The 15,587-nt window shown below is 40.2% G+C and overlaps 1 protein-coding gene across 2 annotated transcripts; it reads left to right on the forward strand.

Annotated features, from left to right (window-relative positions):
- Positions 1–243: 243 nt before the first annotated feature.
- On the forward strand, positions 244–14,689 carry TOP3B (DNA topoisomerase III beta). 2 transcript variants are annotated; one of them, XM_071763128.1, is made up of 18 exons: positions 244–291; positions 604–772; positions 1,505–1,636; positions 3,404–3,510; positions 4,922–4,996; positions 5,924–6,120; positions 6,556–6,712; positions 7,781–7,894; positions 8,717–8,807; positions 9,124–9,278; positions 9,508–9,613; positions 10,761–10,907; positions 11,604–11,777; positions 12,537–12,665; positions 12,961–13,110; positions 13,527–13,627; positions 13,869–14,070; positions 14,172–14,689. In XM_071763128.1, exons 2-18 carry the CDS (start codon positions 703–705, stop codon positions 14,651–14,653), a joined length of 2,589 nt encoding a protein of 862 aa, XP_071619229.1. In that variant the 5' UTR covers positions 244–291; positions 604–702; the 3' UTR covers positions 14,654–14,689. The 2 variants fall into 2 exon arrangements, with proteins under 2 accessions (XP_071619229.1, XP_071619230.1); XM_071763129.1 differs by lacking the exon at positions 4,922–4,996.
- Positions 14,690–15,587: the final 898 nt, after the last annotated feature.

Genomic DNA, 15,587 nt, shown 5'->3' on the forward strand with positions numbered 1-15,587 from the left:
GTTTTTGCGCACATGGATCCCCACGGAGCAGCCTGACGCGGGGCAGGGTGCACAGAACTCCGTGTGGGGGCTCTGGTGAGGAAGCGGTGCAGTTTTCTGCCGCCTTTGTGCTCGGTTCGGTACCGGTATCAATTCCCGCTCCGCTTTTCCCGGGAGCAGCGCGGACCTGTCCCCGCCGCTCCCCCGCGCCGCCAGGGGGCGCTGGAGGAGAGGGAGGGGAAGAGGGGGGCGGTGCAGCGCCCTCCCGGCCCTGTGACCCGGCAGTGCAAGGGGCCATGGCCGCCTGCTGAGGTACCGGGCGGCGCGGGGGAGCGGGACGGGACCGGACCGAACCGGACCGGTCTGGGGAGCGCCTCTCGCTTCCTTCGGCGCGCAGGGCGGCTTCTCTCGGCCTCTTTCTGCCTCAGGCCCCGGCTGTCGTTTAAACCTCATAGCGAATCGGCCCGTGGGCGCGGCCCGGGCCTTGCGAAGCCCTGAGGGGAGAAGGCTCCTCCCCGGCGGCGAGCAGCTGGGGAATCTGTCGCTGTCTGTCCGGTTTTCGTAATTACATTTTCCTGAAAGTAGTTTTTTGTGGTAAGCCTGTTCTGTGCTCTTTCTCTTCAGGTCGGGACCGGCGTTCTCTCTTGAGCTGCGTGCCGTGGGCTCCGGTAAACCCAAATCGTCTCGTTAAGCCCTGTGGCACCGTGTGCCTCCCAGCTGAAAATGAAGACTGTTTTAATGGTGGCGGAGAAGCCTTCTCTGGCTCAGTCCATCGCCAAGATCCTCTCCAGGGGTAGGAAAGACAGCACGTGGGTTCAGGCCTTCTGCTTGTAGTGCTCTGCAGTGCACAACCCAGCTGTGCCAACTGCAGAGAAGCAAACTGTGTGATGTGAAGGTTACCAGAATCTGCTGCAGATAAAGTGGGGCTGAGAAACATCTTGTCAGTTGGTTCTGCAGCAGCTGCCACCAGGGAATGGTGGCTTAGGACAGGTTGCAGTTCATAAAAGAGCTGGGTGGCCCTTCACATTCTGTTTATTTTTATGTAGTGATGCCTGTCTCGTTCAAGAGTAAGGAATTGGTTTTGATATTTTATGTAATTGGAGTGTGTATTGGTGTGTATGGTTTCTGGGAAGTGCCAATCAGATACCAGGTTGCTGTTCTGAGATTTTTGAAGCTGTAGTAAATATTTCATAAATCATGTGGGAAATAGGATGAATTGATTGTAACTGTACTGGCCTGGAAAGCTAGCTGTGTTTTCACAAGGCTATACTGGGGGGGCAGAAAGAATGGACTTGATAGTCTCATTTGAAAATGAAATAACCTTTAAAAAAAGGTCCAAAGTGATAATTAACTGAAATAAAAACGTGATCAGCTATAGCATTTTGTGATCAAGAAGACCATAGCTGTAAGATCTATTAATAAGGAGATGTCACTTCACACCAAAGAACTTATTTCAGTACTTTTTTTTGTCCTGTTGATATTTATGGTCTATTTATTTGATATTATATGATATTTATTTTCACAGGGAACATGTCCTCCCGCAAGGGGCTGAATGGTGCATGCTCTGTGCACGAGTACTCAGGATCCTTTGGAGGGCAGAGTGCCCATTTCAAGATGACATCTGTGTGTGGTCATGTCATGACCTTGGATTTCATAGGTACCTTTTCACAAAATTTTAAAACGGGGTCTGGATTGTAAAATCATGAAGTGCATCCAATTGGAAAATAATTATTGTGGAAATAATTCTGAAGAATGAGAACCAGACACTAAAAAAAAGGATGAAAAGGTGTCAGGGTTTAACACTGGCCCAGCAATTAAACCGAGTAACAGGTGCTCTCTGTTAATCTCTCTCTCCTCCCTGATAAGAAAGGAGAGAGAATAAGGGAGAGAGACTTATGGGTTGGAAACTAAACTACACAACTTTAATGAAACAGTAATGATAAATAGGAAAAATTACTAAATATGTACAAATATACAAGAAAATGGATACCACATTCCTCCCCCCTTTCCCCCAATAACTCTCACGTCACCACCGAGGCTGCAGGGCAGCTCTGGGAAAGTCCAGGCTGGACTCCTGGAGTCAGCAGCAGTTGGGAGCTGGAGGCAGGAACACACAGATATGGGCTGGGATGGATCAGAACCACAGGCAGATGAACGGATGGGATCCTTCCAGGATGCCGGGGTGAAGGAAGGGAAGCAGGAAAGGCAGGAAGGGCAGGCAGCTGGAAGCTGGAAGCAGGAAATCAATGGCTTGGCCCTCATGATCCCTCAAATTTATACTGAGGATGACGTATATGGGATGGAATCCTCTGTTTGGTCAGTTCTGGCATCTCTCTTGTCCGTTGCTCCCCAAAGGAGGCTGCAGGTGGGACCTCTTTATGTTTTCCTCAGAGCTGAGCAGTGTCCTTGGCTCTGCACACCAGTCTCTAGCAGTAACTATAAACATCAAGTGTTATCAGTCCTAGAAACACACACTGTCTGAGAAACTTGCTGTTAATTTCAGCAAGTGCAACTACTTACAGGAGACTTAGCTGAAAGCAAAAGTACAAGACAGAAAATCACCTTTATCCTGGCCCAAACCAGGACAAAAGGTCACTGGTGGTCAGCAGTTCTTGATTTCTGATTCTTTTGGCTGATCTCTTGCACGACCTTGGGCATACACCAGTTCATGTTTTCTGTGCCTGAATTATGTCCCTTGAAAATGAGGGGAGAGATAGCTCAATTTGCTATCCTGTAATGGTGTTTTGGCCCTTTGGATGAAAGGAATGCAGAGCCCAAAGGGATGTTCTCTTTAAGAGCTGTAGCATGTTACTGCAAACCAGAGATGTGTGTAAAAGTCACATGCAAGGAATTCTGTCCCTGATTTGCTTTGAAGTGTGGGGCTACCTCTGTGACTACTGCTTTTCCTCTCATGATAATGACCTCACAAGTTTTCTGGGAACTTAATTTATACAGTGCTCTGAAGAGTTACAGCTTAATGTGGCTGCCAAGCAATATTGCTCACTTTACTTCAGAAAAATGGAAACAAAAAAATGGGTTGCAGTGGCCTAATGGGGCTGAGGCATAACTGGCCATAAATAATGAACAGTAAATCAGACTGTGCACTGAGAAGACAAGGAAGAAGAGCTTCCTCCTCACTTTACCAACTAATTGTACAAACAGAAATTGTTTTCACAGCTTATGTGAAATTTTCTGAAAGGTGTGTAGTATTTTTTTCCTTCATCCCTTTCAAAATGACAGCAGCAACTCACATAATGCCAAGGAGTCCCTTGATATGTAGCAAGGTGTGTTCTGGTAGAAAGGTTTCCAAAGCAAATCTTGAAAGCCAAGTCTTTTCCAAAGTAATGTTGCTTGCTGTTGGTTAATTAGGTATTTTTTGGTAATGTGTATTTGGAGCTTTACTTAATATACTTCTGCTTTACAGGAAAATATAACAGCTGGGACAAAGTGGATCCAGCAGAACTTTTTAGCAAAGCTCCCACAGAAAAGAAAGAAGCTAATCCCAAACTGACCATGGTGAAGTTTTTGCAGGTATTTTGTCATAGATTTGAGAGGTTTTTTTGTTTTCTTTAGCACTATTTTTCTTTTTTTCTTTATTTCATCTTCAAGGCTTCATTGTTGCTATTCTTCCTCTGTCAAAGGAAGAAATGAGATTTTTTTATCCTGTCAAGAAAAATAAGTGAAATTATTCTGTGGCTCTGGAAATCTATTAAGAATATTAATAAACCTGAAAGAGTAGTGTAGCATTTTGCTATGAATTAGCCTTTCTTTCAAAATAATATAAAAAATTCTTGCAGGTTAGTCAGCTTTATTTAAGTCACAAGTTTAACCCTCTCCTAGCTCTTAGAATGGTCCAGTTGTCTTTGCCCTAGCATAAGAAATTGAGTTTATCTTCACCACAGGTGGTTTTCTGGTGGAGGGTAATGCCAGAGCATTGTCCTTCAGAAGGAATATTCTGCATCTCCCCTCAAGCAGGGCAGACAGGACACCTGAATGCCCTGTGACTCCTGCTTCAGGTTGTTGAATATTTAATTTAGTGATATTCACCTGCTTCCCAAAAGTGGGCAGTATTTGGCAGTAAAAAATACTGGAGTTCTGGGGATGAAGAGAAATGGATATGTTCCTAAATAGGATTTTCTTCCCTGCTTTTTGTTCAGGGTTAGATGCAGTTTATTGATTTTACTGGTTCTTACACAGTCTGAAATCTCTGCCTTGTTGAATTCACTTTTGTCATTGGGTTTTGTCATTGTCATTGACATTTTTGTCACATTGGGTTTTTTTACTACTGATATCTTGCTTCTCAAAATGGGAGCATTGGGTGCATGTTTTCCTTCTAACAGCAAGTGCAAAGTGTGGCTTCTAAGTGCCTTCTTTACAATAAGTTGATCTTGGTTCTTGTTTGTTCTTCACTTGTACCCCTCTGAGAGGACAGCAGTAGCTTGGCTGCTTTTACAAAATAATACTTCCTGAAAAGCAAGTAAATGTGGTGCAAAACTGATTTCTGCCAGATTAAATTTAGACTTCCTGGTATCTGTATGGACCAGGAAAGTAGTTCTTCTTTTGGGTTTGTTTGTTTGTTTGCTTGCTTGCTTTTTTTTTTCACATGATGTGGAAATTAAGGCATAGAAAGGGCAAGGAACTCTTCCCAAGGCTGCACACACAGATGGTGGCAGTTTCAGGAGACTTTAACTGCTGTAGAGCTGTGCAGATTTGTTTTTCAGCTCCTGCAGAACAGCATCTTGTAGGCAGACTTCTGGCCCCATGAAGCACAGCTTGCTCCTTTTTTCAGCTGCTGTTAAAGTACCTGCAAACTTCTTGACACTTCTGCTATAATCTTCCAGTTGTTTTTGCACCACATAAATAATCTCTGGTTCCTCAAAATAGAAATAGTGAGGAGGTTTGTCTTTTGGAGTTGCTGAAGAACTGCTGATTTTTCTCACAGGTGGAGGGAAGAGGCTGTGATTGCATTGTCTTGTGGTTGGATTGTGATAAGGAAGGAGAAAACATCTGTTTTGAAGTAAGATTTCCATTTTTAAGTCTTAAAATACCATCATATTTGTCTGTGACATACAACACCATCAGTGTGCTGTAAAATTCAAACTAGTTTTAAAGGCATGGAGAGCCTTGATGGAAAAACTCATGGATGTGCTTTTGAACTCTTAACATACCAGTAGAGAGTATAAATCAGTTCCATTGCTGTTGCTTATGTGAGATGAACAATACAATTTCTTAAATGTTTGAACATTCCAGTGCTTTGAAAACTGGTTGTATTTCACAGCTGGAGTAGTTATTTTGCTGTCTTTATAAAATTTGATCTCTGTGTTATCTTTTGTTCTTTAAACAGTCAGACTCTTGAGCATAGAGACCACTTTTAAGTGTAGGGCTATGCTGGAGTGTGGACTCTGCACATAAAAGATGTGGCACTCAATCTTTGGTGTGCAAAGATTAATTTTTTTTTAATATCTTACTCCCAGAAGTCTACATGAAAAGTATTTTTGTTTGTTTAAAGAAGCACATTCTATCAAGTAATTGTTTTAAGTTCTTTAAACACCATTGAATTGTACCTGGACCTGGGGAGTGGGTAGAATGAACCCAGATGGAAACTGATAACATTCACTGAGAGATGCTGCAGCTACATTTGGTAATTTCTTTGCTCTTAGGTGAGGGTTCTGCTTTACTTCCAGCAGTTGCTTTTTAACAAATGAATCCTTCAGTTTTGCTAAATGTTAATGTGCTTTTCAGTGGATAGACAAATACTGCTCTTCCTTATCAGTTGGTGTGTTGCCATGACATCTTCCTGAATGAAGAAAGTAGCTACATACCAGCAAAACTTTTGTGTAGTGTTTTTGTTGGTTGGTTGGTTGATTTTTTTCTTTAGAGGGAAAAATTGACTTAAACGCTTCGTTTTCCATTACCCTTAAAATATTCCTCTGATCCTCAACAGGTTCTTGATGCTGTTCTTCCTGTTATGAACAAGCCTCGGAGCACAGAAAGGGTGATTTATAGAGCAAAATTCAGCTCTATTACTGACACAGACATCTGCAATGCCATGAATCACCTGGGAGAGCCCAATCGCAACGAAGCTCTTTCCGTGGATGCCCGCCAGGAGCTGGATCTCAGAATTGGCTGTGCCTTTACGAGGTGACAGCACAGGTTACAGACAGTTTTATGAAAGGTTCAGGAATACTGCTCTGTCCACAAAGTACATGTCAGGACTCCAGGGGTTAATTCTGTTTGGCACCAAACTGAACAATTTTATGCGCAGACAAATAAAAAGAAATAAAAAAATTGTGCGAGGGCTTAAACTGAACGGGGTGAAGTCGTATCAGCAGCTATGGTGTGGTTTTATTTTATGGAGCTCTCACACTTTGGGAATAAACTGGATTCTGTGAGGCAAAGTAATTGTGACAAGGCACTTTAAGAGACATTTCTCAGAATGCTCTTTTCCTAATACCCGAATTATTTAATAGATTGTTCATATTTCTCTGTATAAGTTAATGAAAACTTGCTCTTCATGGGAATGAGGATATTAATGTAATTATTTTTGCCTTTTTTCTCTTTTTTCTCCCCTCTTAGGTTTCAGACTAAATATTTTCAGGGAAAATACGGAAATTTAGACAGCTCCCTAATCTCCTTTGGGCCATGTCAGACCCCAACTCTTGGATTCTGTGTTGAAAGGCATGACAAAATCCAGTCATTTAAGCCTGAGACTTACTGGGTGCTGCAAGCTAAAGTGAGTTTTGCAATACTTGTTTGTGTATGAGGAATGTATATTTTTACCAAAGAAATGCACTTACATTTTCATTTTGTTCATTCATAAATCTGTAGCTGCTGACAACAATTCACAGTGCTTACAGTTTACTCATGTGTTCTCATTCAGTTCACATGTGTGTCAGCACACTCTCAAGAACACATTCCAGGATGTTGGGTTTGTATTAAAGTGGTTATTGTCTGATGCCTAAAATAATTCTTCAGTGCTAACCATCTAAGCTTAGACTCAGCCAGAAAGACTACTTAAAATGGTTTGCTTTTGTTCCCTGGGGTCCTTGGACTGACACTGTTGTTAATTTGAATGCAGGAATTAATTAGGCTGCCAACAAACATTGGCATTGCTGAGTATTGGAATTTTAAAGCAAATAAAATGCTCATTGTGTTAATTGGCAGTTGGGTCCTCTGAATACTTTGGCAGCTTGTGGCAGTTTTATAGCCTTGCTGCTGTCCAAGCTCTGAGAGCAAATCAACATGGATTTACTGCTTGTGATCACAAGGATTTTTTTAACAAATAAGGGGTGGATGGTAAAAAGTTGCCATTTTTAGGTTTAAAAAACAAACAAAAAAAAGAAAGCTGGTGTCTGTTGTCATCTGTTTTCTGATGTGTCTGTGCTAGCAGTGTGTGGTTCCTGTTTTCAGAGTTTTGTGCTCTCATATTGGTTGTTTCAGATTTATTTTTCTTCATGGGACTTAAGTCATGACCTAGTTAGTTTCAGAAAAATTACTGATTTTGCTAAATCAAGATGGTGAACTTCGAACTCCTGCTCTTTTCAGACTTCATTGTTCCCAGCACTATAACTAAAAAAAGGAAAAATTCTAGTCATTGTCTTGGTCCCAGAACTCAAAAGTACTCTATTTTTCTCAAAAGCCTCTGTGAAAAAAGTACAGCTGCATGTTTGAAGCAGTTGTGTTGTGTTAAAGGTATTATCAGGATTTGCTTGCTGGGTTATTGTGGTATTGCTGTTCTAGTAATAGAGTTGGTGGCACTTAAAATTTTTTTTTCTTTTTTTTTTTTCTTTTTGTCCATCAGGTGAACCCTGAAAAAGAAAGTTCTCTCACTTTGGATTGGGATAGAGTGAGAGTGTTTGATCGTGAGATTGCCCAAATGTTCCTGAATATAACAAAGATGGCAAAAGAAGCAAAGGTAGGGTACTCACTGTCAGCAGAACCATATTTCATATAAAGGAAGCACCATTTAATATTCCATTTGTTGCATATATATTAAGGAAGGATGTAGACTATCTGTGTCTTGTTTTTCACTCCATTCAACTTTCTGTAGATGAGAATAAAAGGCAAGAGGTTTTTTTTTATTGTAGTTCATAGTATGCTGGTATCTCAGTTTTGTCTTTGGACATGATCACTGACAATAGGAAATATTCATTAATAAACCTGCTAAGAAATACTGCTCAGATGTCCTCTTATTTCTCAGGATACATTGTATAAATCAGAAATTAATTACATATATGGCAATATTCCTGCAGTAAAACTTTTAATCATGTGTACAGTACAATCTTTATAGCCAATTAACAATTCTGCTCTGTTCAATGGTAGTTTGACAGTGTGTTTGCATTTAAATGTTCACAGCCATCAAGGTTCAAAGACTGTGAAGCTTTTAAAAATCTGAATCCCTATAGTTAAGATCATTACATGGAATAAGCACTAAATTCTTGTGGCACTGAAACTACGTGCTGCTGAGGTAAAAAGGAAATAAAAATATCAATAAGCTACCTTTCTGCCTTTCCAACTCTATTATATTAGGGCTATAACTTTAGAATTTGGTGAATTATCTTCAGTCAGATTTCTTAAAGTAAAAATATATTGGTGGGTACTATTTTAGAACAACAAAAACAGTTATGACAAGAATAGCCAATGTTAGGGATGCCACGTGTTTGTAGGCATGGTGGAGATTATACTTTTGTGAATTACCAAACTTCAAAACTTTTACTGGGGAAATGCTATTTTCTAGGTAGAATCTGTGAGTAAAAAAGAGAAGGTGAAGCAGAGACCACTGGCCCTGAACACGGTAGAAATGCTACGAGTGGCCAGTGCTGCTTTAGGTATGTGTAAAAGTTCAGATTTTCACACTGTTTTAAAGCAGAATATTTTTGCTTCTCAGATAAAATAATCAAGTATATATCAAATACAGTTTGATACCCTCCTTCTCCCTGTAATACATAGTTCTGGGGAAAGGTCAAGTTTAGAAAGCTTGTGAAAAAGGAAATGTTGGGTAAGACCAAGGTGACAAAAGTCTTATGGAAAGGACAACCCACAATTTATTTAAATGCTTTGGTAAGGGAAACTTTCAGATGTGACAAACAAATCCCAGTCACAGTGATGTGTACATGATTTTTATTTTCTCCTGTCCCATCTCAGGAATGGGCCCACAACATGCCATGCAAATAGCTGAGCGTCTGTATACTCAGGGCTACATTAGCTACCCTCGAACAGAAACCACCCATTATCCAGAAAATTTTGACTTGAAAGGATGTTTGAGACAACAGGCCAACAATCCTTACTGGGCAGAAACTGTGAGTACATGAAGCAAATGTGCTGTTTAACAAATGATTCTCTAGTCTGTGTTCTAGAACCCATCTTACTTGGTGTATCATGAGCTTATAGGTGTTTAGAAACAATAAATACTTGTAATTGCCTTTATTTATGGATTTTGTATTGTTATGCATTTGAGCTGAAAAGTTTCTTAACCTGCTAAGAGAGAGCTGTTACCCAGCCAGCCTGTTTTCTCTCTCCTCCACCCAGGTAAAAGCATTGCTCTCAGAAGGCATTAATAGACCAAGGAAGGGCCATGATGCAGGAGACCATCCTCCCATCACTCCAATGAGAGCTGCAACAGAAGCAGAATTAGGTACAGGCAAACTCAGTGGTCTTGGAAGGCTGTGTTTGGAAATCAGTTCTCTGAGGCACAGGAGCCAGTTTGATAATCCTTGAGTTTCAAAAATATAATTGAGTGGCAGTAAGAGAAGAGAGAGCAGATTTTACCCTAAGTTAAACTTGTGACAGTGAAGCTCAGAGCTGGGCTGCTATTCAGAAATTGATCCTAGGGACTGCTCAGAAAAAGCAACAGATAATTTAACACCTACTTTCTCTGTGAGAAATTTCCCCTGGATTAGCAGCTTCCAAGTATTTAAAATTTATTGTATGTTTGTGCTTGAAAGTCAAACTTTAACTGCAATTTAATTTATAGTGATTTTCTGTATGCTGTGATGCTTCACAAGGGGCTTTGATGGTTACAAGAAAGAGTAATGAATGTGTTGTATTGTTTATTAGGAATAGCTAGGATTGTTGAAGAAAATTGATAACTTCTGATTTTTATAGATCAGTGAAATGATCTCTGATAGGAAAACAAATGCTTTAAAATTTTGAGTAAGTGTATAGGATACTGAGTGGACACTTAAGAATTTTTGTTACATATGCACGGCAAGATCAAATATGCAAAGCACAGGATTAAGATATAGAAGCATGGTTTCTATTCACAGCAGAATCTTTTCAATTTCCTCAATATTTTGTGGATAAGGAAACTTTACTTTGAAATTTAACCTATGTTAACAAGTGGTATTTGAGGGTGATCTTTTGTGGGACTTGAAGCCTCCCAGTGTGGCAGTTGCTACTAGAATCCTGTTTCAGGATTTAGTTTAAGATACAGTTTTCAGTGGCACTAAGCAGTAGAGTATTTCATTTTGTTCCTATGTTGTGTGGTTTTGTGTTTTGTGTTTTTTGTAAAGGAATGAAGTCTCTTCTGCTTTTCCTCATTCAAACACACTGCAGAATTCAGAGCTAGGCTGGCTAAATTATCAGCCCTTTTACAAGAGCCTCTGCACACAGCTCATGTCTGTATGACAGGATGATTCTGTACTCAGGAAATTTTAAAGTGGAAACTAGGGGGAATGTGGTACCAGTTTTTCCTGTGGTGTCTGTGGAAATCTGGTCCCTTTTAGTGCAGATTTTGTTGCTCAGGACTGGAGTTTTGTGGGTAAGATGTTGTTTGTCCTCAGGTGGAGATGGATGGCGGCTCTATGAATATATAACCAGGCATTTCATTGCCACTGTCAGTGCTGATTGCAAGTACCTACAAACCACCATTTCCTTCAGTATTGGCCCTGAACGTTTTACCTGTGTTGGAAAAGTGGTAACTTCACCAGGTAAGACTAACCAAGCAGTAACTAGTTAGCTACAGGTTTGGCTTTTTCCCCCTATTAATACATTGAATTGATATAAAAGCGAAGTTTTGGGGACAAGTAAAATTTTTAAGCTATTTTTTGGATTATCAAGACCAAAACCCATATCTTTGTCTTCATTTTCATACTAAAATTACAGTAGAAATAATATTTTTCATGTAGCTATCTCAGAGATTTGATGCCACATTTGCTAGTCTGAAGGCTACTCGTTTTATTCTCAAATGCCATTTGAGAATTAAATTACACAAAGTGAGATTTTTTTTCTTGGGCTTCTTGGGCACCACCACTGAGATTTTTATGGTAAGCTGGCCCAGTCGTCCTTATTACATTTATATGACTTACTATGTGCATTTCCTTTTTAAGAAACTTTTCCCATCCATTCTGGTACTGTGCTTTTATTCAAGGAAAGCATTTACTTTTTATATTTTTCTTATATATCAACCTGACTCAACACACAAAATCTGATGCAGTGTAGTGGGAGATAATGTCTTGTGATACTGTATTTCCTTGGTATTCCTGGCCTCAGATACTTTCTGCATAGTACAGCAGACAGCCTCCTCACTTTGATCTCTATAATGCATCCCATATTGGAATTGGAAGTGTATGCCTTGGCCTTTTGTAGATAACCTGTTATTATTTTTGTTTGTTTCTTTCTTCCAGGATTCACAGAAATCATGCCATGGCACAGCATCCCATTAGAAGAGAGCCTTCCCCACTGTGAGAAAGGAAATCTTTTTCCAGTTGGGGAAATAAAATTGCTGGAAAAGCAAACCAGTCCTCCTGATTACCTGACAGAAGCAGAACTTATCACTCTGATGGAAAAGCATGGCATTGGTAGGGACTTGCTTAACTTAACTTTATCCTGAAATGCATCCACCAAAAGTCTGAATCACTCTTCTGAACTATCTGTCAGTAATGATCTTTCAATGTTAATTTAAATAGGCACAGTAATGATCTTTTTCCCACAATGCCTGCAGACCCTCTCAGCAGCTGGTAGAGTGTCTCTTCCCCTACATTCCTTTCCCTCTCTGGTCCTTATGCCTAGTTTCTGGCCAAACCAGTATCCTTTCATAACACCTCCTTGTCACTTCTCTGTCAGAAAAAGCTGGTGATGTGTGGAAGAATGCACCTCCCCGTTCCTAGGAATGATTTTCTGTACAGCTTGCTTCAGCTTTGCTGGCTCCAGTAATCCTTACATACCTATTAGAAAATTTACAACAACACTTTTTGGTTTTAATCTGACTCATTTCCTTCGATGCATTTTCATAAATGTGTCCAGTCAAAACATAGTATTTTATTTCATTGTATTTTTCAGAATAAATGATTGTGAGGGTAGGTGTCTTCTCAATAGTAACTTATTAGAAGAGATGAAATGATTTTGTTTCAGACTCCTGAGAACTGCAAAGGAACATGAAATTTACTAGAGAGAGAAATTAATCCACTGAGGTTGGGTAGCAGTGGAAAGACACATGAATTGTAAGCCATCTCAGGAGCTCTGTAATTTGAAATGAAATCAGAGAAGTCAGAAATGTGTAATTCAGTGACAACTTTGTTTTCTTCAGGATAGATTTATTGTTTTCCTTTGTGTGGCAGGAACTGATGCAAGTATTCCAGTCCATATTAACAACATTTGCCAGCGAAACTACGTCACAGTGGAGAGTGGTCGGAGACTAAAGCCCACAAACCTTGGCATTGTTCTGGTTCATGGTTATTACAAAATAGGTCAGTTCAGTTCTCTTCCCTTTCCTTCCTCTTACCTTCTTTTCTCTCTGGCACGTCAAGGGCTGCTCTCACTGTGTAAGGAGCATTTTTGTCTGTAAGGAGCATTTTTGTCTGAAATAATGCATCCAGGAAAGTATTCCTAATTCCAAAGACTATAATTAAAACTTGTTTGTTGATTTTGATGGCAGTTTATATATGGACACTTATATGGACACTTTCCTGCTCCCATTTCTTGATGTTTAATTGCTGCTCCCATTTCTTGATTTCTTGCTGTTGTCTCTTGTTTTTCTGTTAGATGCAGAATTGGTTCTTCCTACGATCCGCAGTGCTGTAGAGAAGCAGCTCAATTTAATAGCTCTGGGAAAAGCAAATTATCATCAAGTCCTGGAGCACACCCTTGACATTTTCAAAAGGAAATTTCACTACTTCGTGGATTCTATTGCAGGTAAAAATTTCTATGTGGAGTTCTCTATAATTAATTAATTGTTGCAAAGCTGCTAGCAGAAAATACTTATATATGAGGTTTAGGCATATGGGAAAATTGTGTTCCGAGACTGGAAGTCTCCAGTTAAATGAAATTCCAAAAGAAAATGGAATGAATCAGGGCTCCAAAACTCAAATTTATTTTGTGACTATGTAGTGAAGAGTTTTCAAAAGCTTCAGACCAGCTGAAGTATTTACCCTTATACGTTGGCACATGTTCACTGCAGAATGCTGTGTATTCTGAAAGTTTTCCTAAACAAGAGCATTGTGAATAAACTATTTTCATTTCCACTTCTTCACAGATCCTGTAGATGATTTTGTGCAAGATTGCCTCTTACAAACTAGAATTCTAATATAATGTGACTCTCTCTTCCACAGGTATGGATGAGCTGATGGAAGTGTCTTTTTCACCCTTAGCTGCCACGGGTAAACCTCTTTCTCGCTGTGGCAAATGCCACCGTTTCATGAAGTATATTCAGGTAAGTTCACCTTGTGTTTGAAATTTAAATTTCACTTGCTAGGGTTATGGAGTAGAAACCCTTTTCCACTGTTGAGTTTGGTTTCAAATGTGGTTGTCAAATGTGCCTTTCTAAAACAAAAAGCCTGATGGAGTTTTTCCACGAGGAACCAACAAGAAAGCATTTCCAGTTGGATTTTCTTCAAGTTTTGAACTCTGTTGACAGTACTTTTTTTTCAGGAGGGTTGGTATTCTATTTCCAGGCCAAACCAAGTCGTCTGCACTGCTCTCACTGTGATGACACCTACAGTCTTCCACAGAATGGTACCATTAAACTCTACAAAGAGTTGCGTTGCCCTCTAGATGACTTCGAGCTGGTGCTCTGGTCGTCTGGATCCAGAGGCAAGAGCTACCCACTCTGTCCATACTGTTACAACCATCCTCCCTTCAGGGACATGAAAAAGGGTAGGAATTCTTTAAACAAGCATATATATAAAAGGTATATATATATAGTGATATATATATAAAAGGTTTTCTGTTGTATGGTTTTACTTTCCTTCCACCAGGAATGGGCTGTAACGAATGCACCCACCCCACATGCCAGCACTCTCTCAGCATGCTTGGAATTGGGCAGTGTGTTGAATGTGAGAATGGGGTTCTGGTGCTAGACTCCACATCAGGTCCCAAGTGGAAGATGGCGTGCAACAAATGCAATGTGATTGTGCACTTCTTTGAGAACGCCCACAAAGTCCGAGTGTCACCAGAGACCTGCGACCTGTGTGACGCAGCCCTTGTGGATGTAGATTTTAACAAAGCCAAATCTCCTTTACCTGGTGATGAGACCCAGCACTCAGGCTGTGTATTCTGTGATCCTGTGTTTCAAGATCTGGTGGAGCTGAAACATGCAGCCATGAGGCATCCCATGCACCGTGGGGGACAAGGAAGAAGGCAAGGCCGAGGAAGAGGTAAAGGCCGGAGGCCTGGGGGAAGACTTAATCCAAAGAAACCCAAGGACAAAATGGCAGCTTTGGCTGCTTACTTTGTATAATGGCCACACAGCAGAAAAATAAACTTCTTATAAAAACTTGTTTCCTTTTAAGTACTTTTCATCTTCACTTCTTTCCTGTTCTTAGAGAAGTTAAACACAGTAAGTTGTTGTGCACCTTGATTTAATCACAAAACAAATTCTTCTGGATGATCACTGAGTAAGCCTTTAAGCTTTTAATTGAAAGTCATTGATCCAAGTAGAGCTCACATACAGTAGGGAGACTCAAGAAATCTACCTAGACTGTTACCTATGTCTGATGGAAAGGAAATTTCCCTCTTCTGCTATTTTGGCCTTTGTCAGCAATACACGTGCCAGGAATATGAGAGCTGATTAAGATCAGCTGCTGTATTAAGCTGCTGAAGTTTTTAGGTGTGGAATGCAAATTGTTTCATCTGACTTTGAATCTTCAAAATAATAAATTATTAGTAGCTGTCAGGTTTTTAAATTACATCTGCAATAGCGGGAGCTCCACTTCTGTCACTGCTGCATAAGCAAATAATGCCAAGAGTCATACACTGGAAGTTATAAATTTGAAGGGGAATATTTGCCTTGAACAGCAATTCCTAAATTATGTTCTGTGTAGCCAAGTTAACTATCTTTTGATCAGTGGTCCCTAATTAAATCAGACCTCCTCCTGCTGCTGGAGGGCAGACTGAATACCCCTTCTCTTTCTCTGTGTTCACACAGCTGACCATACCTATCAAATACAAGTTGTGTTGTCTGTACTCTAAACTGTCATTTCAGGGTTGGTGAGTTTTATGTCAAAGAGGACAATTCTTCTGGTTTTGTATGGAGCTGTATCAAACCACTGTGGTAGTGGGTGCCACATCACAAAATCTGACTGTATAAATATGTAACACTCTCTCCTTTCCTTCCATGTGCATACAGCTGATCATGTCTGGTCAAGTACTGTTTCTGCCATCTGTACCCCCAG

The sequence above is a fragment of the Heliangelus exortis genome, chromosome 19 (genome assembly GCF_036169615.1).
Source record: "Heliangelus exortis chromosome 19, bHelExo1.hap1, whole genome shotgun sequence".
Taxonomy (NCBI): domain Eukaryota; kingdom Metazoa; phylum Chordata; class Aves; order Apodiformes; family Trochilidae; genus Heliangelus; species Heliangelus exortis.

Bases quoted from the DNA above. Each gene is read 5' to 3' on its own strand.
- TOP3B (XM_071763128.1), top strand. From the start codon at position 703: ATGAAGACTGTTTTAATGGTGGCGGAGAAGCCTTCTCTGGCTCAGTCC. The intron at 13,111-13,526 runs GTAAAAATTTCT...TCTCTTCCACAG, and splicing joins CTTCGTGGATTCTATTGCAG to GTATGGATGAGCTGATGGAA. The intron at 13,628-13,868 runs GTAAGTTCACCT...TTCTATTTCCAG, and splicing joins GTTTCATGAAGTATATTCAG to GCCAAACCAAGTCGTCTGCA.